Source organism: Bos taurus, chromosome 22, assembly GCF_002263795.3.
Source record: "Bos taurus isolate L1 Dominette 01449 registration number 42190680 breed Hereford chromosome 22, ARS-UCD2.0, whole genome shotgun sequence".
In the NCBI taxonomy this organism is placed as follows: Eukaryota; Metazoa; Chordata; class Mammalia; order Artiodactyla; family Bovidae; genus Bos; species Bos taurus.
The window spans coordinates 42584432-42609311 of record NC_037349.1 but is presented as its reverse complement, the minus strand read 5'-3'; the positions used below and the strand labels follow the sequence as shown (position 1 = coordinate 42609311).

The following is a 24880-nucleotide window of genomic DNA, read 5'->3' as shown; positions in this document are numbered from 1 at the left end:
CCCTGGACTGGGAAGTTCCCCTGGAGAAGGAAATGGCAACACACTCCAATATTCTTGCCTGGAGAATTCCATGGACAGAAGAGCCTGGTGGGCTATGGTAATTGGGACCCCAAAGAGTTGGACACGACTGAGAAACTAACACATGTGCCATGTCAAACACTGTGGGTACCATGGTTCGATGAAGCAAGATGTCTGGTGAGATAACTAATAAAACAGATTTTGGAAGACTGTTTTTAGATTCAAGGTGTTAGGTAAATGTCAAATAACTTCATGGTGGGAAACAGGACTATGAAAGGATTCCTCTGTTGGACCCAGGACAGGTGGCCATGCTCCCCTCTCTCTGGGTAGCTGGGAGGCATCATGAGATTTCTATAAATTATTTACCAGTAATTTGGATATTATATGCATAAAATAAACATGCATGAGTGCTAAGTCGCTTCAGTCATGTCCGACTCTTTGCGACCCTATGAACTGTAGCCCACCGAACTCCTCTGTCCATGGATTCTCCAAACAAGAATACTGAAGTGGGCAGCCATTCCCTTCTCCAGGGGATCTTCCTGACATAGCCTCCTGAGGCTCCTGCATTGCACGCTGATTCTTAACTGCATCTGCTGCCTATTTGTGACTCATGGAAGACTAATTAATGTTCATAAAGGAACATCTTCTGTGGCTCTGCTGAACAAAAGGTACAAGGATGTTATTTTCATGAGACCCTGGCAACTCTAAAAGGTCTTCACTCAAAATCCACGCAAACTGTAAAAAAGGTTTATAGGCCTGAAGAGAGAGGCATTATTATTCCATTTTGGAGCTGGTAAGCATGAATAATTTAAGGGTCATATCTGTAAAGGAACAAATGTCAAAAAGAAATTGACAACTATTTTTCAGGCAGTCTGGTTCATTTTTAAAAGGTCAGTTTGGTAGTTTTCTTGAGTAAGTTCTGAAATCTTAACTTCCCATTTTTAACATTTTCACGGTCTCCAGGAAAACACATTTTTAGGAAGTGTTAAGGGCACCCGTGCCCATGGTGATTGATATTCGGCAAGTGTGTTGTGGCCCAAGAGGAACGGCTGACAGCTGCCTGCTTCTCCATCCAGTCGAATGGCACGGAGCTCAGTGTTATTCCTGCCGGCTGGCTGCTCTGCTGGGAGCTGGGCTGTTCACTTCATGGCAGAATTCACACACTTGAGACATTCTGGCCAAACAGAAACTGTGGAATTTGTACTGAATAAAAGAAGGGGCTCCGGGGCCTGTATAATGCATGTGTTTACTTCTGTATGGCCTGGGGAAAGTCTTCCAGAGTTTTGTGTTGGTCAGGCCATTTTCCCGTTATGCCACTAGCTGCACAGGTACATCTCAGCCTCTCAATCTCTGATGGACGTGGTGGTTCATCACATAAGTCTCCTGCTTTAAGTCCCAGGGTTCATGTGTAAAAGTGGGTAACAATAGTATCTACATATCTGTAGGCTAATTCTGAGAATTAAAGTGTACATGGAGGCCTGGGTAAAGGAAGGTGAAATAAATGTTTTTGTTATTTTCATCCGAGAAGTCTGAAGATAGAAGAGACTTTTTCCTTGTGAATCAGTCTTCAAAATTACCTTCACGTCCCAGTGTGATGGTTCTGCAGAAAGGCACTGTTGTGGAAGAAACCTGGATCCAAATTCTAACTCTGATTGAGCATTTGACCTTGGGCAAGGTCACACTGAGGGCAATGGACTTCATCAGTGTTTTTAACTGGTTCATTAGGGCCCCATGGCAGGGTTCTGAGACCCTAACTCGCACTCAGTCAGAGAGATTCTACTTGTAACTACTTTACATACTGGGATTTCATATGAGATTTCATTTGACAGAAAGTCTCTTCACTGCTTATACATAAAGAGCCACTGCATATGGTAACCTACAACTGTTTGAACTGCTACAGTGTATGGGTCTAAGTTCAGTACTCTTATTGTTCCATTTTACAGATATACCAAAAAACTGGAACTGGGGGAAACACTGAAAGTTGGGTTTCAATGAACTACCTTGATTTCCTTTCTTTCAAGGTTATTATTACAAGAAATTACCAGTTGGATGACATTTCTCTCCCTCTTTCCTTTCCTGTGTTCTAACGAGAACCCACAGTATCTATTATAATATATACCAGAAATTGCACAGGTACTAGGGATCTGGGGGTGTGTAAACTGATGGTCTCTGCTTTTAAAAACTCTTAGACTACCTGGGAAAAAAGACAAGAAACAACTAAATGAATCATGAGTTACAAACTGTGAAAAGGCAGTGATAAAAAGGCACAGGGTAAAGTGAGAGACAGACTGACTCATAAGATCGTCTAGAGAGGCCTTTGAGAAGGCGGGCCCAGTGACCACCCAGGCCCGTCAGTCCCGCACCCCCGTCATTCTACTCTTCATTCGGACCCTCACTCCCTTGGCCTTGCCCTACATCTGGTCAACACAGTAAATGCACCCCTCGGCGACCCACCCTGCTGGAGACCTGTGACAAGACTGCGTTGGAGGGGGAGGCAGGGCTGCAACACGGGACCAGAGATCTGCCTTTTGTTTTTTCCCTGAAAGAACTTAGCTACTCAGCCCTTGAGGTATTTTCATTTGTTTTCTTGTAGATTAGGAACTCTCAAAAGAAAACTTATTTTTCAATTGCTGGTTTTATATACAGTATTTTTTGATTAGGTAATTTATTTACTTGGTTCTAAACCAAAAGAGGCAGCTGAGAGGAGCAACCCAACGTCCAAGGAGTGGCGGCTGCCCGGCCGCAGGAGGGCTGACAGGAGCTACTCCACGTTCAAGGTCAGGAGGGGTGATCTTGAAGGAGCAGTGGCTGCACTTTGCTGGAGTAGCCGTGAAGAGATACCCCACGTCCAAGGTAAGAGAAACCCAAGTGAGACGGTAGGTATTGTGAGAGGGCATCAGAGGGCAGACACACTGAAACCAGAATCACAGAAAACTAGCCAATCTGATCACATGGACCACAGCCTTGTCTAACTAAATGAAACTAAGCCATGCCGTGTGGGGCTACCCAAGATGGCTGGGTCATGGTGGAGAGGTTGGACCACAGAATGTGGTCCACTGGAGAAGGGAATGGCAAACCACTTTAGTATTCTTGCCTTGAGAACCCCATGAACAGTATGAAAAAGCAAAATGATAGGATACTGGAAGAGGAACTCCCCAGGTCGGTAGGTGCCCAATATGCTACAGGAGATCAGTGGAGAAAGAACTGCAGAAAGAATGAAGGGAAGGAGCCAAAGCAAAAACAACACCCAGTTATGGATGTGACTGGTGATAGAAGCAAGGTTCAATGCTGTAAAGAGCAACATTGCATAGGAACCTGGAATGTTAGGTCCATGAATCAAGGCAAATTGGAAGTGGTCAAACAGGAGATGGCAAGTGCAAACGTCAACATTCTAGGAATCAGCGAACTGATCTGAACTGAAAAAATGGACTGGAAAGGGCAAATTTAACTCAGTTGACCATTATATCCCTTAGAAGAAATGGAGCAGCCATCATGGTCAACAAAAGAGTCCGAAATGCAGTACTTGGATGCAATCTCAAAAACGACAGAATGATCTCTGTTCGTTTCCAAGGTAAACCATTCAATATCACGGTGATTAAGGCCTATGCCCCAACCAGTAATGCTGAAAAAGCTGAACGGTTCTATGAAGACCTACAAGACCTTTTAGAACTAACACCCTAAAAAGATGTCCTTTTCATTACAGGGGACTGGAATGCAAAAGTAGGAAGTCAAGAAACACCAGGAGTAACAGGCAAATTTGGCCTTGGAATATGGAATGAAGCAGGGCAAAGGCTAATAGTTTTGCCAAGAGAATGCACTGGTCATAGCAAACACCCTCTTCCAATAACACAAGAGAAGACTCTACACATGGACATCACCAGATGATCAACACTGAAATCAGACTGATTATATTCTTTGCAGCCAAAGATGGAAAAGCTCTATACAGTCAGCAAAAACAAGACTGGGTGCTGACTGTGGCTCACAACATGAACTCCTTATTGCCAAATTCAGACTTAAATTGAAGAAAGTAGGGGAAACCACTAGACCATTCAGGTATGACCTAAATCAAATTCCTTATGATTATACAGTGGAAGTGAGAAATAGATTTAAAGGACTAGATCTGATAGACGGAATGCCTGATGAACTATGGACAGACGTTTGTGACATTGTACAGGAGACAGGAATCAAGACCATCCCCAAGAAAAAGAAATGCAAAAAAGCAAAATGGCTGTCTGAGGAGGCCTTACAAACAGCTGTGAAAAGAAGAGAAGCGAAAAGCAAAGGAGAAAAGGAAAGATATTCCCATTTGAATGCAGAGTTCCAAAGAATAGCAAGGAGAGATAAGAAAGCCTTCCTCAGCAATCAATGCAAAGAAACAGAGGAAAACAATAGAATGGGAAAGACTAGAGATCTCTTCAAGAAAATTAGAGATCCCAAGGAAACATTTCATGCAAAGATGGGCTCGATAAAGGACAGAAATGGTATGGACCTAACAGAAGCAGAAGATATTAAGAAGAGGTGGCAAGAATACACAGAAGAACTGTACAAAAAAGATCTTCACGACCAAGATAATCACGATGGTGTGATCACTCACCTAGAGCCAGACATCCTGGAATGTGAAGTCAAATGGGCCTTAGAAAGCATCACTATGAACAAAGCTAGTGGAGGTGATGGAATTCCAGTTGAGCTATTTCAAATCCTGAAAGATGATGCTGTGAAAGTGCTGACTCAATATGCCAACAAATGTGGAAAACTCAGCAGTGGGCACAGGACTGGAAAAGGTCAGTTTTCATTCCAATCCCAAAGAAAGGCAATGCCAAAGAATGCTCAAACTACTGCACAATTGCACTCCTCTCACACACTAGTAAAGTAATGCTCAAAATTCTCCAAGCCAGGCTTCAGCAATATGTGAACCGTGAACTTCCTGATGTTCAAGCTGGTTTTAGAAAAGGCAGAGGAACCAGAGATCAAATTGCCAACATCCGCTGGATTATAGAAAAAGCAAGAGAGTTCCAGAAAAACATCTAGTTCTGCTTTATTGACTATGCCAAAGCCTTTGACTGTGTGGATCACAATATACTATGGAAAATTCTGAAAGAGATGGGAATACCAGACCACCTGACCTGCCTCTTGAGAAACCTGTATACAGGTCAGGAAGCAACAGTTAGAACTGGACATGGAACAACTGACTGGTTCCAAATAGGAAAAGGAGTTCGTCAAGGCTGTATATTGTCACCCTGCTTATTTAAGTTATATGCAGAGTACATCATGAGAAACGCTGGGCTGGAAGAAGCACAGGCTGGAATCAAGATTGCTGGGAGAAATATCAATAACCACAGATATGCAGATGACACCACCCTTATGGCAGAAAGTGAAGAGGAACTAAAAAGCCTCTTGATGAAAGTGAAAGTGGAGAGTGAAAAAGTGGGCTTAAAGCTCAACATTCAGAAAATGAAGATCATGGCATCTGGTCCCATCACTTCATGGGAAATAGATGGGGAAACAGTGGAAACAGTGTCAGACTTTATTTTTCTGGGCTCCAAAATCACTGCAGATGGTGACTGCAGCCATGAAATTAAAAGACGCTTACTCCTTAGAAGGAAAGTTATGACCAACCTAGATAGCATATTCAAAAGCAGAGCTATTACTTTGCCAACAAAGGTCCATCTAGTCAAGGCTATGGTTTTTCCAGTGGTCATGTATGGATGTGAGAGTTGGACTGTGAAGAAAGCTGAGCGCTGAAGCATTGATGCTTTTGAACTGTGGTGTTGGAGAAGACTCTTGAGAGTCCCTTGGACTGCAAGGAGATCCAACCAGTCCATCCTACAGCAGACCAGTCCTGGGTGTTCATTGGAAGGACTGATGCTAAAGCTGAAACTCCAATACTTTGGCCACCTCATGTGAAGAGTTGACTCACTGGAAAAGACCCTGGTGCTGGGAGGGATTGGGGGCAGGAGGAGAAGGGGACGACAGAGGATGAGATGGCTGGATGGCATCATTTACTCGATGCACATGAGTTTGGAGTTGGTGTTGGACAGGGAGGCCTGGCGTGCTGCGATTCATGGGGTCGCAAAGAGTCAGACATGACTGAGCGACTGAAATGAACTGAAACCAAAAAAAAATTAAAAACTGAAAACAGTGGTTGGGCTCTGGGGCCAGGCTGCTTGTATTTCAATCTCAGCTCTGCCAATGACTAACCTTGGGCAAATTATTCAAGGGCTTCCAAGTCTCAGTTTCTCCGGCTGTAAAAATAACAACTGCATATACAAAAATAGTATCTTCTTCATTGTGCTGCTATGAGGACTGATTTTTTTTTTTACATTTTTTACAACTGAAGTATAGTGATTTACAATGCTGTGTTAGTTTCTGGTGTACAGTGATTCAAACATATATATGTATATAAACATATTTTTATATATATATATATATATATATATTCTTTTTCAAATTCCTATTATAGTTTATTAGAAGACAATGAATATAATTCCCTGTGCTATACAGTAGGACCTTGTTGTTAATCTATTTTATATACAGTAGTTTTTATATGTTAATCCCAAACTCCTAACTTACCCCCCACCCCACCTTCCCCTTTGGTTAACCATAAGCTTGTTTTCTGTATCTGTGAGACTGTTTCTGTTTTGTAAATAGTTCATTTGTATCAAATTTTAGATTACACATATAAGTGACAACATACAATACTTGTCTTTCTCTAAAAGACAAAATCAACCACTAAATCAACCACTGAGCACAGTGACTGGCATATATTAAAAGCTGAGTTAATAATTAATAATAAATACCGAGCAACAGGAACCTAGGAAGATTCCCAGACTGCCACACCTGTGTGGCCCCTTCCTTCTGATGATACATACCTGAGGCTTGAGCCCAGTATTTTCCTTTGACAAACATTTTATTAGAACAGACGGAAACAAGTTCAGTGTATGCTATGTTGTTTAAAATGAAGTCAATGACACGTAAAGATTAAGCAAATTAAGAAACACTCCTTTTTGATGGTCTTAATTAGCTACAAACTATCTAAGCCTATCAGAAAAGGGAAAGGCTCAGAAATGGAGATCTAGGGTAACAGGGAGAAGGGGTGCCAGATCTGGTTAATAGTGGCCAGAATGTTTCTACAGTCCTCTGAATTTAATGTGTTTCTTTGTCTTCGATGCAAATTTATTTACCTTCAACATAATTTGAGCCCCTGCTGTCAAAACACCACTTTGCAAAGGCAACCTTAAGACATCCTTTCGGCCACTCGTCAGCACCATAGGTCTTCAGTGCCTCTGCTTAAGGACCACATTCTCAGTTCCTGTGGCTTATGCAGGACACTTCACATAACATATTATTTGTTCCCTCACAGCAAGGTCTCCTCCTGACAGCCAAGATTCTGTTTTTCTGTCATAAGTAATTATAAACGTGCACCTCTAAACAGAGTCTCAATTTGAGGGGCATCATCTATTTCAGACAGTAAATCACAGTGACAGTGCCATCACTTGGGCGGCCAAAATGCACAACTCAGATGTATGAGCTCTCACTCTGGATTCTCCGTACCTGAAGAAAAATGGGACGCTCCACTTTTTCCCTGGGGCAGTTAGGGAAAAAAATAAAACTGGCAACTTTGTTAGAGAAATTTATCCTGGTTTCAGTTCCTTTTTTTTTTTTTTTTTAAAGAGACTATAGGCAGAGGGCACCCATCTTTACAATCCAACTTGGAAAACGATCTCAGGGAGTCCCACTCTGATGTCTGTCATTCCGATTATGCATTTTAGATCTCTCCCCACTCCTCCCATCTCAAGCCCTCTGATGCCACTAAAGATTCTTTTCTGTTCCTCCTCTACAACACTCCTGACAGTCACGTTCCCTGCTCACAGTCAGAATCTAAATGGTTCATCTTAGAGGCTGTCATCAACAAAGAGAACCCCAGGCAAATTTTCATTCCTGCTTCCTTCAAATTTTTCCATTACTAATACAACCCATTATAACTCCGTGTCAGCCTCTGCTTTAATGAAAAGGCTGTATCTCTGTATTAACAAAAACATGGAATATTTGGTCTACCTTGTAACAGTACTAACAGCTGGCATTTTGTAGGCGTTATTCCAAACGTTTCATATACAGTACACCTCACTGAATCTTCATGAAAAGCTTGCAGGTGGGCACCATCTATTATTAGTCTTATTTTATAAAACTGAAATTCATAAAAGTCACACAGCAGGAATTGCTAGAGCTGGAATTCAGATGAAGGTCAATTTGACACCAAAGCCATGCTCTTATGCTTTAAATTATATTTTGCCCAGGGATTAACCTTCAGGAGAACAAGAACAATTTCTCTTTTAAATTCCTTTTAGTTGCAAAGAACCTATCACCCTATAAAATGAGGCACAGATTACCTCATTTTCAATGCGTGAGTCTAAGTGATTATCATTTAATAAAAATAGTGGAATCTCAAATTTTCTCTATTTATAGTTAATTATTTTTATTTTTTTATGCTTGGCATTTTTCATATTCCCACCTTGAACACTCAAGCTTCCAGAAGAATCCTGATGCCGCTCTGCGGACTCTTGACTGGGAGGAACAATTGGTGGGCTCAGCATATTTAACCAGTCCCTAAAAGGAAAAGAAGAAAAAAATGAACCACATGTTTGTAGTTCTATATATATAGATTTTTACCTTTCCCCTGGATTTTTAACTCCCTGGGGCTTCCACAAAGAAACATTTTTCCTCCTTCATACTTCAGAAAATAAGATATACAGAAATTAATATTCAGTTTTATAAATCTGTAAATACAAAGTCAGTTACTTCACTAACTAGTTGTTCAATAAACATACCATCTTAATGATGACCACAATTCCTTTGAAAAACATAGTATTAATCTTCAACTATAGCACAGCTCCACTCACCTGAGAAACTTATTTAAACGAGTCAGAAGAAATACAGAGATAAAGCTCCTTAGGACCTTTGCATAAGAAAGCCTGACAAAGTCACCAGTCACATGTCATGGATGACAAGAATCCACTCAGTGATTCAGAAGAGAAGTTAGTCTTGGAGCTGTCTGGACCAGCCATGATGGTGGGAGCTGGTATGCATTTACTCCAGGCATTGGGGCAGGGGAGGGCAAAAGAGGAGAGAGGGCCGTTGGGCCCTTGAGTGGCTCAGTACTTCAGTTCTCCCAGTGTGAATGGGGGCAAAACCACTCCATAAAGCACCTCCCTCTGCCCTCCATTCCCCGTCCCTCTGCCTACAACTTCCAACCTCATTTCCCAGTCTCTTTATTTTCCTTCTTTCCATTCTTCTGTCTCCCTGTTCCTCTAGCAGATACCTGGTGGGGGTGACGCAAGTCAGTGACATTCGGAAGGCATGAATCACTGCGTGTTCTAATTCAAGCCTTTCTCATCTCTAAACTCGCTACTGAGCTTCCTCGTGGGAACAGAGCATGAAAGGGAATGTGAAGGATTTTCCAAAGTGAATTCTGTTTCTTGCATTGATGTTAGCGCTCTGTATCACTGACCTTGTTCTTCTCAAAGGGGACATGTCCTCATGACCCCAAATTTTCTTTCTAAATGTCTGCATTTCCTGCTGTCTTTGTCTACAATGGGAGAGAGTCCCAACAAGGCACTAAGAGGACTGGCTCCCCAGGCCAATCCTGGCCCCATGTTTCCTAAATATAAGAACTTAGTCAAGTCATTTATAACATCGCTAGGCCTTATCTATAAAAAAAGAGATAACCGTTACTCGTGTTTTTTTTTTTTTTTTTGGTTAAGATTAAATGAAAAAAAAAAAGGATCTGGATATAGAGCTGCACTCAAAAAATTTCAGCTATGACTAATACCATCTTCATTATCAATGGAGTTAACAGAATGGCTTTACCTACAATGATAAACCGAGGCAAGACTGGATTCTGTTGGAATTAAACCAGCAAAGAACTGTAGAATGATTTCAAGTCTGTACAATAGAGGTTTTCTTTGCAAGTCGTTTACTCTTCTTGTATAAAAAGTATCTTAATGTAAAAATTATCCAGTTCATATTTGTATTATCTTAAGCACTCATCTCACACATTAGTAAGGTCATGCTCAAAATTCTCCAAGCCAGGCTTCAGCAATATGTGAACCGTGAACTTCCTGATGTTCAAGCTGGTTTTAGAAAAGGCAGAGGAACCAGAGATCAAATTGCCAACATCTGCTGGATCATAGAAAAAGCAAGAGAGTTCCAGAAAAACATCTAGTTCTGCTTTATTGACTATGCCAAAGCCTTTGACTGTGTGGATCACAATCAACTGTGGAAAATTCTGAAAGAGATGGGAATACCAGACCACCTGACCTGCCTCTTGAGAAACCTGTATACAGGTCAGGAAGCAACAGTTAGAACTGGACATGGAACAACAGACTGGTTCCAAATAGGAAAAGGGACCCTGCTTATTTAACTTATATGCAGAGTACATCATGAGAAACACTGGGCTGGAAGAAGCACAAGCTAGAATCAAGATTGCCAGGAGGAATATCAATAACCTCAGATATGCAGATGACACCACCCTTATGGCAAAAAGTGAAGAGGCACTAAAAAGCCTCTTGATGAAAGTGAAAGTGGAGAGTGAAAAAGTTGGCTTAAAGCTCAACATTCAGAAAACGAAGATCATGGCATCCAGTCCCATCACTTTATGGGAAATAGATGGGGAAACAGTGGACACAGTGTCAGACTTCATTTTTTGGGGCCCCCAAATCACTGCAGATGGTGACTGCAGCCATGAAATGAAAAGACACTTACTCCTTGGAAGGAAACTTATGACCAACCTGGACAGCATATTCAAAAGCAGAGACATTACTTTGCCAACAAAGGTTCGTCTAGTCAAGGCTATGGTTTTTCCTGTGGTCATGTATGGATGTGAGAGTTGGACTGTGAATAAGGCTGAGCTCTGAAGGATTGATGCTTTTGAACTGTGGTGTTGGAGAAGACTCTTGAGAGTCCCTTGGACTGCAAGGAGATCCAACCAGTCCATTCTGAAGGAGATCAGCCCTGGGATTTCTTTGGAAGGAATGATGCTAAAGCTGAAACTCCAGTACTTTGGCCACCTCATGTGAAGAGCTGACTCATTGGAAAAGACTCTGATGCTGGGAGGGATTGGGGGCAGGAGGAAAAGGGGACAACAGAGGATGAGATGGCTGGATGGCATCACTGACTCGATGGACGTGAGTTTGAGTGAACTCCGGGAGATGGTGATGGACAGGGAGGCCTGGAGTGCTGCGATTCATGGGGTCGCAAAGAGTCAGACACGACTGAGTGACTGAACTGAACTGAAGATACTTTTGCTCACTCTTCACCTTGGCTATCACCAGGTTATGGCTAGTGAAATAAGCAAAGTGAGTTTGCTGTGAAACTGAATTTCAAAATAATACATTAAGGACACCAGAAAGGGTATGTCACAGATTTCCAAGCTAATGGGGCATTTTCTGATAAGCACCTTTTTTTTTAAGTCCATTTAATTATAGCAGACCAAAAAATTACTACATTGTAGAAAATTACAAGGTCACATACAAATTACTAGCCCAGTGACCTCATTACTCGTTAAGAGAGATGGAGAGCAAGGATGAACAGGAGAAAAATAACCCCCTAAGCGACAAATTAGAAACTTGATACAATGGCCGTAGTAGCTTCTAGCCATGGTCCACGGACATCCAGGAAAAAGAAGATGCTGTAAAAGAAGTAAGACATTACTTCTTAGGCCAATGATTTGGTTAATGTTGCCTTTTTTTTTGTCAGCAGTAGCTATAAAAAGTACAGAGTTATTATTTTTGTGATTTTTTTTTTGCTTGTTTTAAAGTAATTTCAGGGACTTCCCTGGCAGTCCAGTGGTTAAGCCTTTGCCTTCCAATACAGAGGGTGCAGGTTTAACTTCTGTTTGGGGTGCTGAGATTGCCCAAATGCCTTGTGGCCAAAAAATAAAAACACAGAAGCAATATTGTAACAAATTTAATAAAGACTTTAAAAATGGTCACATCAAAAAAAAAATCTTATCATGCTGAGGTTTGACAAAAAACAACATTCTGTAAAGCAATTATCCTTCAATAAAAAAATAAATTAAAAAAATACCTTAAAAGTAATTTCAGATTTATAGAAAAGGTTCAATAACAGTACAGAGAACTATATCATCCTTCAGACAGACTCTCCAATTTAAACATTTGGTCACATTTGCTATCTATCTATCATCATCTCTCTATCAAGGGTTGGTAAAATATGCCCATGGGCCACATCTGGCCCACTGCCTGCTTTTATAAGACCTGTAAACCAAAAATAATTTTAATATATTTTAATAGTTGAAAACAATTAAAATAGTAATGTTTTGTGATACATGGAATTTATATAAAATTCACATTTCAATGTCCATAAATAAAGTTTCATTGCAATACAGCCATGTTCATCAGTTTATATACCATCTATGACAGCTTTTGCGCTATGATTCAGAGTTTAAATATCTGTTATCTTGCCTTTTACAGAAAATGTTTGATGGGCCCCAATCTATAACCATGCGCTCATATTGATTTCTTTAATACTAATATAATACCACAGAATCATTTTCATTTTTCCCTTTTCTGTATTTGTAACTCCCTTCTGACACTTGGGAAACTGCCTTCCATTAGCCTCAGTATATTTATTTTCTGGAGTACAGAACACACCAAAAGTAGTTTCAGAATTCTTAAGCAAACAAAACAGCCAATAAACACACCAAACCTACTCTCTAGGATTCTGTTTATGGTTCTTTTTATCTTCAGTCAAAATACCATGTTCAAAATTTACTCAGGCTAGTACTTTTTTTTTTAACTGCTATTATTTTTATAAGTAGTATGTTAAACATTGCTAATATGAGTAGTAGTATTAGATCATTATTACCATATTATTAATATTGTTTTAATTAATTTTAATTGGAGAATAATTACTTTACAGTACTGTGATGGTTTTTGCCACGCATCAACATCACTCTGTCACATGTATATATGTGTCCCCCAACCTACCACTTCAGTGTGGTTATATTATTCATTTGAAATACAGCTAGTGTCATTTTTTCTGTTTGTGTTATATTTTAGGTCTTTCCCCTTGATTTTTATTACTTTTGCTGAGAGTATGTATTAAAATATTAATAGTTCAAAAGTCAGACGTTCACAGAGAGACATAGTTTGGTGAACAGATTTCTCTCATCCCTTCCAGTTTGTTTCTGTCCCCTCATCACTTCAACACCATCCCTACCCACTCCTCCAGAGGTAATCAATTTCATTAGTTTTGGTATCTCTACCATTCTTTTTGCAAAAATTCAGCTGATACACATCTATTTTTCCATTCCTCTTCTTTCTAATGCAAAAGGTACAATACTATAATCACTCTTTTGCACTTTCATTTTTTTCCAACTTAAAATATATCTGGGAAATTATTCATACCAATTCATAGAGAATGTCCTCTCTTTTTTTTTTAAACAGCTGCCCACTACTCGCACTTGTGTGTGTGTGTGTTCAGTCATATTTGAGCCTCTGTGACCCTATGGGTTGTAGCCCACTACCACTATGTTCCTTTGTCCCTGGATGGCAAGAATACTGGAGTGGGCCATTTCCTCCTCCAGGGGATCTTCCCAACCCAGAGATCGAACCTGTATCTCCTGGGTCTCCTCCATTGGCAGGCAGATTCTTTACCACTGAGCCACCTGGGAAACCCACTCCACGATGTGGCATACATTTATTTCACCACTCTCCTTTCTTTGGGGAAGTTTTAAATATTTTGTGATTACTGCAATTCATGCTATAATGAATAACTTTGGGCATTTCTATTTTTGTATACTTGAAGATACATCTTCAAGGTAAATTGCTGGAAGTGGGATTCCTGCAACAAAAGGTAAATGCATACTCGGCTTTGTTAGATACTGACAAATTTTCTTTACAACGATTGTACCCTTCAGCATTCCCACCAGCAACATCTGAGAGTGCTCATTTCCCAAAGACATGTCACAATACTATGTAGTCAAGTTTTTAATACTTTCCAATCTGAGAGATAAGAACTAATATCTTATTTAATAATTTCATTTCTTAAAGAGCAATCTGTTTTTATGGGGTGACTTGTTAATAAGCAGAAATGTGTAGTCTAGCACCTATACCTTCCATGTTTATATTTTTATAGGAGATATTTAATGCTAAGTCATTGTCTTGACCCTTGATCAATTTATTTAAGCCTCTGTCTTCTCAGAAGCATGCCACAAACATCTAGGGATGGGGGAATGTCAGTTCAGGCTCACTCACACATGTCAAGCCCTAGCTCAGTTCTGAACCATGTCCTTGGCCTGCTTCTCACTCTGGCTGCCTATGGGCTGGAACCTGCTCCTGCTCTTTGTCTCACATTTCCACGTTGTTTGGACTTGATACTCTGTTTTGTTTGGCTCCTTCAGCTCTGACTAGAAACCTTTTCTCTCAAGGACAGATCCTATCCATCTGTAGAAAAAACCCCCAGCTCCTGTGGTGCAGAATATCCTGTTCAGTCAGGCTTGCTCTCTGAGCAGGTTGGGGAGCTACTTCCTATTCCTGCTTTCCTCATGAACCCAGGCAGGCCTCCCACCCCTGCCCCTCCTCTTGGAACTGAAGAGAAAGGGCTTGCAGGCACATCTATACATGGGGAGCACCTCTGTCACCAGAAGGTGTGTTTTATTCAAGAGTCAAGACATGGGTTCACTTTAAATCACATACAAATCTAGTGTAGATGAAGAATAAATACCATCTTGTGAATCCTCACGACAGACAAATTTATCTAACATTAAAATCTCACCCTCCCTGCCAATACCATGCTCTTTTCATTCAACTTGCATGTTAGATTTTTAAAGTGGGGGAGTGAGCTTTAACTGAATCAGAAATGACTTAGATATGTTTATAACTGAGGATAATGTCCTCACTTTAGAGTATGGTTTCAGTTTCTTCACTTAAAAACAAGATTATGTTTACAAGAGAATTTTACACACCTGCCAAGCTCCTCTGTCCAAGGAACTGTCCAGGAAAGAATACTGCATGAGTAGCCATTCCCTTCTACAGGGATCTTCCCAACTCAGAGACTGAACCCAGGTTTCCTGCATTGCAGACAGATTCTCTTCCATCTGAGCCACCAGGGAAGCCCTTCACATATATGGTAAACACTTACTAAACTGCTGTGTTTAGTGACTTCTGTGTCAGACCCTGGGTAATCAGAAAGCTCATAGTCAGATGGAAGAAACATTCTAAGCAACAGAAAATGACATGGGCTGATCAGCTTATCTGTTTATTCATTAAAGAAATTCCCTTCTAAGGAGACTGCCTACAATCTTGTATACATTTAAGTATTTATTAGGGGGAGTAATTATTTGAGAAATCTAAAACAAGACAATTATTACATAGCTCTCGTTTATAGGACTGAGGTACCTACTATCAAAAGTCCTCGGTCAGAGAAGATAGTTCGGTGTAAGATACATATATAGGAGATCTTCTCTTAGGGATTAAGCAACTTGCAGACATTTCTATCCACTACTTATTGATATTTATCATTTGGTACCAGTGCACATTTATTATTCACTGAAAGCACTCTGGGTTTCAAAAATTGTGGCCATGGAACTGACTGGGGAGATGACTAGGAAGCATCTTACTTTGGGGAGAATTCATAGATTCTTTTAAAAGCTGGTTAAAACAAACAAACAAACAAAAACCACTGTTTTCCCAGAAAAATAACCAAATGACCAAAAATAACAAAGAAAAATGACCAAAAATAACAAATTTTGCTTTTGATTTTAGTAGGTCAGAAATCAGGTGAAGCCCATTCATGGACTTCTGGACCCTGACTTAAGAACTTCTGTACCTTGGACTATCACAGAGATGATGTTTCTGAAGCATAAAACCCATGGTTGGCAAAGTTTTTTATAAAGGACCAGATGGTAAATACATCACGACTATTCAACTCTGTTGCTGTAGTGTGAAAGGAGATATAAACAATAAGTAAATGAGTGGCATGGCTGTTTTCCAAGAAAAATCTTATTCACAAAAAAAAAAAAAAAAAAATTCCACCATGGCAGGATTTGGCCCATAAACTATAGTTGAATGACCCCTGTCTTCGAGGAAGGGACTGTGAAGTGGAACATTCTCAAGGCTCTTATGAAAAGTTCTGTCAATTTTCCTCCTAAATGCCTTCTGAATCCACCTTTCTCACCATCTCTTCTTCCACAACCAAAGTCCAAGCGACTACCTTGCCTCCTGTTCTGTAGTAAAAGCTCTTAATTTATCCCCTTTAGAGTTGTTCATTCTAGCTTCACCTCACTGTTCTCCACACTATGACCAAAATGCTAATCTGATTATGTCAACCTCTTTTTAAAACCCTTCAGTCTCATTGGGAAGCTCAGGAGAAAGATCAGAATCATTATCTTGGCCTTTGCGGCTCGAGGCTATGGTTTTTCCTGTGGTCATGTATGGATGTGAGAGTTGGACTGTGAAGAAGGCTGAGCACCAAAGAATTGATGCTTTTGAACTGTGGTGTTGGAGAAGACTCTTGAGAGTCCCTTGGACTGCAAGGAGATCCAACCAGTCCATTCTGAAGGAGATCAGCCCTGGGATTTCTTTGGAAGGAATGATGCTAAAGCTGAAACTCCAGTACTTTGGCGACCTCATGCGAAGAGTTGACTCTTTGGAAAAGACTCTGATGCTGGGAGGGGTTGGGGGCAGGAGGAGAAGGGGACGACAGAGGATGAGATGGCTGGATGGCATCACTGACTCGATGGACGTGAGTCTCAGTGAACTCCGGGAGTTGGTGTTGGACAGGGAGGCCTGGCGTGCTGCAATTCATGGGGTCGCAAAGAGTCGGACATGACTGAGCGACTGATCTGATCTGATCTGATCCCCTCATCTCTTCATGTTTTTCTAACCTCATCTTGAATTGCTGTCCCTCTCACTCACCATGCTGCAGCCACACGGGGCTTCTCTTGATTCCTGGAGTATACTACACTCCTACCATCACAGGGCCTTTGACCAGGCTGTGCCCCCTTGCCTATACCATGCTCTCTCAGGTTTCTACCACGCCCCCCTTTTATCCTGGTGGAATCATCTCCAACCTTCATATTTCGGCTCAAGCATCACACTCTTAAGAAGTCTTTCTGGATGCTCCCTCTCCAATCTAGCTGAGATCCTTTGTTACTTCTTCTAATAGAGCAACTGTGATCTTCTTAGTAAGAGCTCTTATTTCAACTCATAATTATACCTTCATCTGTTTCGTCATTCAGTGAATGTAGTCTCCCCCACTTGACTTTCAGTTCAGTTCAGTCACTCTTTTGTGTCCAGCTCTTTGCGACCCCATGAACTGCAGCACAACAGACCTCCCTGTCCATCACCAACTCCTGGAGTCCACTCAAACCCATGTCCATTGAGTCGGTGATGCCATCCAACCATCTCACTCGCTGTCGTCTCCTTCTCCTTCTGCCCTCAATCTTTCCCAGCATCAGGGTCTTTTCAAATGAGTAAGCTCTTCGCATCAGGTGGCCAAAGTATTGGGAGTTTCAGCTTCAGCATCAGTCCTTCCAATGAACAACCAGGACTGATCTCCTTTAGGATGGACTGGTTGGATCTCCTTGCAGTCCAAGGGACTCTCAAGAGTCTTCTTCAACACCACAGTTCAAAAGCATCCATCCTTCAGTGCTCATCTTTCTTTATAGTCCAACTCTCACATCCATACATGACCACAGGAAAAACCATAGCCTTGACTAGATGGACCTTTGTGGACAAAGTAATGTCTCTGCTTTTTAATATGCTGTCTAGGTTGGTCATAACCTAGGAGCCCATTCCAAGGAGTAAGTGTCTTTTAATTTCATGGCTGCAGTCACTATCTGCAGTGATTTTGGAGCCCAGAAAAATAAAGTCAGCCACTGTGTATACTGTTTCCCCATCTATTTGCCATGAAGTGATGGGACTAGATGCCATGATCTTAATTTTCTGAATGTTGAGCTTTAAGCCAACTTTTTCACTCTCCTCTTTCACTTTCATCAAGAGGCTTTTGAGTTCCTCTTCACTTTCTGCCATAAGGGTGGTGTCATCTGCATATCTGAGGTTATTGATATTTCTCCTGGCAATCTTGATTCTAGCTTGTGCTTCTTCCAGTCCAGCGTTTCTCATGATGTACTCTGCATATAAGTTAAATAAACAGGGTGACAATATACAGCCTTGATGTACTCCTTTTCCTATTTGGAATGAGTCTGCTGTTTCATGTCCAGTTCTGATGTTGCTTCCTGAGCTGCATACAGGTTTCTCAAGAGCACCTAGCAAAATGCCTGGCACAGAACAGGCACCTCCTCAATATTTACTGAATGCATGGAAGAGTCTTTCTGGTAGTCCAGCATACTGAGTGCCACCTGGAGTTGGAATTTTCCATAACAATAAATAATGCTGCTATTGCAACCATTTTGCCTCTATGTTATTTTTTCTCTACTTGCTACCAACACACTATTGTTTTCTTATATGTGTTTGGTACACACACAATTTGGGGTCAGCCTGAGGACACACATCTACTGCTTTGCAGCTGAGGCAGAAAAATTTAAATGTCTGCCTCAGAAAATAGAATATTGGTTCATAAATATGTTTTAGTAATACGAGAAACTAAGAAACTCTATTTTTTCTTTGAAACTTAAACATACACCAAGAGTTCTTAATAGCTTTTCTTCATAGGATTCATCTTTCATTTGAAGCAGGAAGATCAAACAATAAGTTGGAAACACAAATTCTGTGTTGGGAACTCTTCTGTATGTCTCTTAAGAGGGATTGGAATAAGTATTACGATGCTATCGTTTCATTTTGGTTGTTTCCTGCAGAAGGTCTCTAACCAGTTTCTCAGTGTTCTTATTTTGAAGGCCTTTTACAACATTTCCACCAAGTGCTTATCTAGTCTATGGATTTAATTACCATCACTGACTGTGCACTTACTACTTTCCAAGATCATATTTCATCTTCAAATAGCTTTGACTATTAGAAAGTTTTTCTTAATGCTGAGGGAAAAAATTTAATTTCATTTCCACGCTTCTCCTACAGCTACCCCTTGGGGCTCCTAAAGAACAATTTTAATCTTTCTCTAAGACACAGTAGGAGAGAGTTAAGGAACTGTCCATCCAGAACTCCTTCCCCTCTCTCTCCTTGCAACAGCTCCCTCTGGCCATATGATCTGGAATGATCCTGTTCCTGCATGAGCCCAGAGGCTCAGCACCTGACTTAATCTGGGTCAATCACTGTGCTTCCCTAGAACTTCTGAAACTGGATATGAAAAAGAGCGACAATCCCAGAATGAAGATGGACGCCCAAAGAAGTGAAACTCAGAAGCCACTGGTGACCACACTCCCTGTCATGTGGTAGAAGCCAGTCTGAAGAGAGAATGAAGAAGCCTAAAGTCCGGGTTCTGGGAATAAAACAGTAGTGGTACAAACTGAATGTACTGGCAAACTGGGGAGATGATATAGGAGTTTGGTTTAGTACATCAAGAATCTGAGGTCTTGCTCTTTTTTCTACGTGATGATGTGTTAGAAATATTTAGGATCCATTACCAGGTCTCAGTCTTAGCTCTTGTTTATGCTGACACTGCTCCACATCCATCTGCTATCATCTGCTTCTATGCTTTTAGAATCTCTCCCCTGCAATCTTCCCCCAGCCAATCTGGACTTCCTTGAATCCAGAGCGAGCTTTTTAAAATTTTCTCTTAGGGCAAAAGCCCAAATTCTACAAAAAGCCCAAATTCTTAAAGCTCTGTATAGTCCGATCCTTACTATCTCTACAGCATATTTTTGTGCCTCCCCTCACTGTTACCGCCACTCTACCCCCAAGCGTCAGAGGGAGAGCCCATCCTTACTTCGTCTCTTTCCCCATAATAGCCTAATCTATAGACCGAATGTTTACATCACCTCCAAATTCACAAGATGAAATCTAACTCCCACTATGATGGTGTCTGGATGTATGGTCTTTGGGAGGTGCTTAGGTCATGAGAATGGAGCTCTCACAAATGGGATTTAGTGCCCTAGAGGGTCTTGACTCATCTGCCATATGAGGTCACAGTGTGAAGATAGCGGTCTATGAAACACGAGGAGGGCTCTCACAAAATACAAAATCTGCCAGGACTTTGATCTAGGACATCTCAGCCTCCAGAACAGTCAGAAATAAATCTCTGTTGTTCATAAGCCACCAAGTCTATGGTATACTGTTATAACATCCTAAATGGACTAAGAAACCTAGTTTACTTTCTCCATCTTTTGTCTCAAATTTTACTTCAGAGAATCCCTGCCTGAGTTCTAATTCTACTGCAGCTTTAAAATCAGTCAACGTTCCAGCAGAAAACACTTGGTACACTCAAATTAGGATGATATGAGGAGGGTTTAAGAAAGGGCTTATTACAAAGGTAAGGGTGGGAATGGGGAAACCAAAGGGATAGTCTAGAATTCCAAGGCTTTCGCCATCTCCCCCCATCACCCTCAGCCCCGAGGGAGAAGAAAAGAACAGTGGGCAGAATCCACAGAGAGAGAGGGTGTCCTTCACAGGGGCTCTGCCAGGCTGTAAGATCCATAAGGCAGACAATCGTGTCTGTCTTCTTCACCTTTGGTTTGATACAGATACTCAATAAGTGTTTGTTGAATGAATGAATGAACAAATTCTTGTAGGAAGGCTGAGGCTACACGAGAAAGATATACAAGTGAGAGTGAAAAGATTGGAAAACGGATCATTCTCTGAGGAAGAACCAGAGAGGAGGTTAGGAGAACACACCCTGGGAGCAGTAGGAGAAATAACAGGAGTCATAAAAGGCAGCTAGCTGAGAACATTATGAGAATGATTCTTCCCAGATACTTCTTCCTCTCTCATCATAAAAGTGCTCCCAGAGGATGTTTACATTATGGTGACATCTGGAATAGGACTATGTCTCTCCTGCAGCAAAAGTTGGGAAACGCATTATGTAAACAAGTACTGTATTTTTATCTCATATAAACCCAGGTTTATTTAGACATGTAGCAAACAGTCATACAAAAGGAAAATCATATTCTTTCTTCTGGCCTCTACAAAATGACTTCTCCTGCCCATGTCTTTGCAAGAAAACCCATAAAACAAAGAGAATCCGGCTTCCCTAAGTGTTCAGTGCTATAAGAAATCACAAAAATCATTATCTTATTTTACTCTGCTAAATACTTTATACATTCTCTGAAGAACTGAGTATCTTTCCAGTTTGGCAGTATTTTCCCTTAGGTTAAGAAAATATTAATGACATATCATCTCGAGATTATTTTACAGACATTGACTCATTAGATATAGCAGGTAATTCAACTCTGGAGGCACAAATCCAGGCATCAGCCATCAAATATAACTATAACACATGACAGTAATATCCCATCTACTTGAAACAACATGGAAAAAAGGCTTTTCCACACTATTATCAGCTTAGCTGCCTTATAATTTTACACTGAATAGATGTTTATCAAGCCCCTGCAGTGCTGCAGACTTTGTGCTGTGTATTGAGGAGTAAGACATGACTCCTACCCTTGAGGAAATCAGTTTCCTGAAGACAGACTGTTAAGACCAACATTTATAAGACAGTAAAGTAACTATTGCTAAACAGAGGTAGGCCCAGGGAACCTCTTAGGAGGAGGGCTGTGATAAGGACTTTTCTGTTTATCAAAACTGATGAAAGGATTCCTTCTGAAGTACGAGAATGAGGTCACAAGACAGAGAAGAGAAGATGGAAGGGTGTTCTAAAAGGAATGGCATGCACCACAGTAGAACGGTGTAGAGCGTTTGAGGTCCCTCTAGCAGTGTGAAGTGATGGGCAACGGGTATTTACACATGTGCTGAATGAGGAGATACAACAATACTGAAGAAGGCAGTGGTTTTGAACGGCAAGCTAAGCAATTCCTACTTTATTTATAAGGCCCTGGGAATCTACTGAAGGCTTTTAAGCCAGAAGAATCTTGGATTTGCATTTTAGAAGCATCATGGTGGCGTCTGTGTGGAGAATGGGATGGTGGGGAATAAGAGAGTGGCCATAAAAGTCATTTAGAAGTTTGCTGGATAATCTAGGAAAGAAAGAACAATTTCATTTAGGAAGTTTAGTTCACATGTGTTTGAAAACACATATGAGGAACACAGAACCTTCCCCTTGACAAAATTCACTTTCCACTGTATCCATCTGCTGTTGTAATACACAGCAATCTCCCAGGAATATATCTTGTTTTTGTAATCCTGTGAGAGTGAAGGTCTCTAGAAATGGCAGTATACTTCAAGGACCTTAACACTCTAACAAGGAAAGTTCTAGCTTCTTTCTGTGTGTCCCATATGTTATATAAGTTAAATTCAAATAGTTATTGAGTATCCTTGTGCCCAACAGTGTATTGGATATATGAGGATACTGAACAAATACAAGACAGGGAAGTAGTCAAAGACATGAATAGGCAAGTGAGAAGAAAAGATAGAAATGCTCCTGTCTCCTCCAGATAGGGGAAGATACTTGGCCATGTATATGGCTATAGAAATGCAAATTAAAATGAGATACTATTGACACATAACGGCTTGGCAAAAGTTCTAAAGTTTGATGATACTCAGTATGAGCTGAAGGGATGTAAATTAGTGAACAATTTGGTAATACCTATCAAAATTACCTTTGACCAAGTAATTTCACTGTTAGAAGCTTACTGTCGGACTTCCCTGGTGGTCCAGTGGTTAAGAATCCACCTGCCAATGCAAGACACATGAGTTTCATTCCTGTTCTGGAAGGATTCCACATGCCTCAGGGTAAATAAGCCCGTGGACCACAACTACTGAAGCTGGTGTGCTTTGGAGCCCATATTCCACAACCAGAGAAGCCTACATGCTGCAACGGAAGACTACCCCAACTTGCCACAACTAGAGAAAGCCTGTGCAAAGCAATGAAGATGCAGAGCAGTCAAAAATAAATAACTATTTAAAATTAAATAAAATGAAAAAAAAAAAAACTTATTGTAAACATATATTTGCCCAAGCTCATAAAGATATGTGTGTGAGGATATTTACTATAGCATTGTTTACAGTAACAAAAAGCTGGAAACCCCTGAAACGTCTAGAAGCAGAGAACTTGCTGAAAATATTATGATATATCCAAACAATTAAATAATATCCAGCGGCTAATGAAGAATGTTTTGATTGTCATGTGAAAATTTAGAAAGAGGTTAAAAAACCTATTCAGTAAAAATCTAAAAATCAAGTTGTATTGTAGAAGAGTACACAGTTTTATCCCATTTATGTCAAAAAATCCATTGTTGTTGTTGTTCAGTTGCTGAGTGGTGTCCGATGCTTTGCAACCTCATGGACTACAGCACGCCACACTTCACTGTCCTTCACCATCTCCCAGAATTTGCTCAAACTCATGTCCATTGAGTCTGTGATACCATCCAACCATCTCATCCTCTGTTGTTCCCTTCTCCAACTGCCTTCAATCTTTCCCAGCATCAGGGTCTTCTTTAGTGAGTCAGCTCTTCGCATTAGGTGGCCAAAGTATTAGAGTTTCAGCTTCAGCACAGTCCTTTCAAGGAATAGTCAGGGCTGATTTCCTTTAGGATTGACTGGTTGGATCTCCTTGCAGTTCAAGGGACTCTCAACAGTCTTCTTTAGCACCATATTTCAAAAGCATCAATTCTTTGGTGCTCAGCCTTTATCACGGAGAAGGCAATGGCACCCCAATCCAGTACTCTTGCCTGGAAAATCCCATGGACGGAGGAGCCTGGTAGGCTGCAGTCCATGGGGTCACTAGGAGTCGGACACGACTGAGCGACTTCACTTTCACTTTTCACTTTCATGCATTGGAGAAGGAAATGGCAAACCACTCCAGTGTTCTTGCCTGGAGAATCCCAGGGACAGGGGAGCCTGGTGGGCTGCCGTCTCTGGGGTCGCACAGAGTCGGACACGACTGAAGCGATTTAGCAGCAGCAGCAGCAGCCTTTATCATCATTCAGCTCTCACATCCATGACAACTGGAAAAACCACAGCTATGACTATACAGACCTCTGTAGGCAAAGTAATGTCTCTCCTTTTTAATATGCTGTCTAGGTTGATCATAGCTTTTCTTCCAAGGAGCAAGCATCTTTTAATTTGATGGTTGCAGTCACCATCTACAGTGATTTTGGAGCCCAAGAAAATAAAGTCTGTCACTGTTTCCATTGTTTCCCCATCTATTTGCCGTGAAGTGATAGGACTGGATGCCATAATTTTCGTTTTTTGAATGCTGAATTTTAAGCCAGTTTTTCACTGTCCTCTTTCACCTTCATCAAGAGGCTCTTTAATTCCTCTTCACTTTCTGCCATCAGGGTGGTGTCATCTGGATATCTGAGATTACTGATATTTCTCCCTGCAATCTTGATTCCAGAACAGTATGAAAAAACACATAAACAAAACATATTTTCTTGCATACGCATAGAAAGTTTCTGAAAGGTGCACAAGAAACTGTTAATCTGCGAGAAGGAATGTGAAGTTGGGGATGGAAGAGTAAGACTTATTTCTCATAACTATTTTTCTACTTTGGCTGAATTTTTTTTAAATTACTTTTCTTTTTAAAGGCAGATTCTTGTTCTTCAGTAGCTTCCAATTTGATGGCATCTATAAGAAAACTCCTCTGAAACACAGCTTAAAAATATCTACCAAAAAGTGCTTTAGGTTGACAGGTGCTTACTGGAAACAAAAGTCTCAATTGGTCTCTCAACCAATGGAGGAGGAGGAAGAAAATGGGGTGCCTTCCTCATGCCAACACACACCATCTGAGCTGATCCTAGCAGCCTTCCCCATTGGAAATATCAACTTCAGTGATGAAAGCAGAACGTTTTGGGTCTTTATAAATGTTGGTAAAGTTC

The 24880-nt window shown here is 40.9% G+C and overlaps 1 protein-coding gene across 6 annotated transcripts in view; it reads right to left on the bottom strand.

Annotated features, from left to right (window-relative positions):
• Positions 1-24880, bottom strand: part of CFAP20DC (CFAP20 domain containing) — a 270326-nt gene that overhangs the window by 7406 nt on the left and 238040 nt on the right. For all 6 annotated transcript variants that reach the window (XM_059880049.1, XM_059880048.1, XM_059880047.1 and 3 more), the window contains one exon: positions 8528-8622. In XM_059880049.1, the coding sequence (XP_059736032.1) occupies positions 8528-8622 (95 nt within the window). The remainder of the gene's footprint in view (positions 1-8527; positions 8623-24880) is intronic.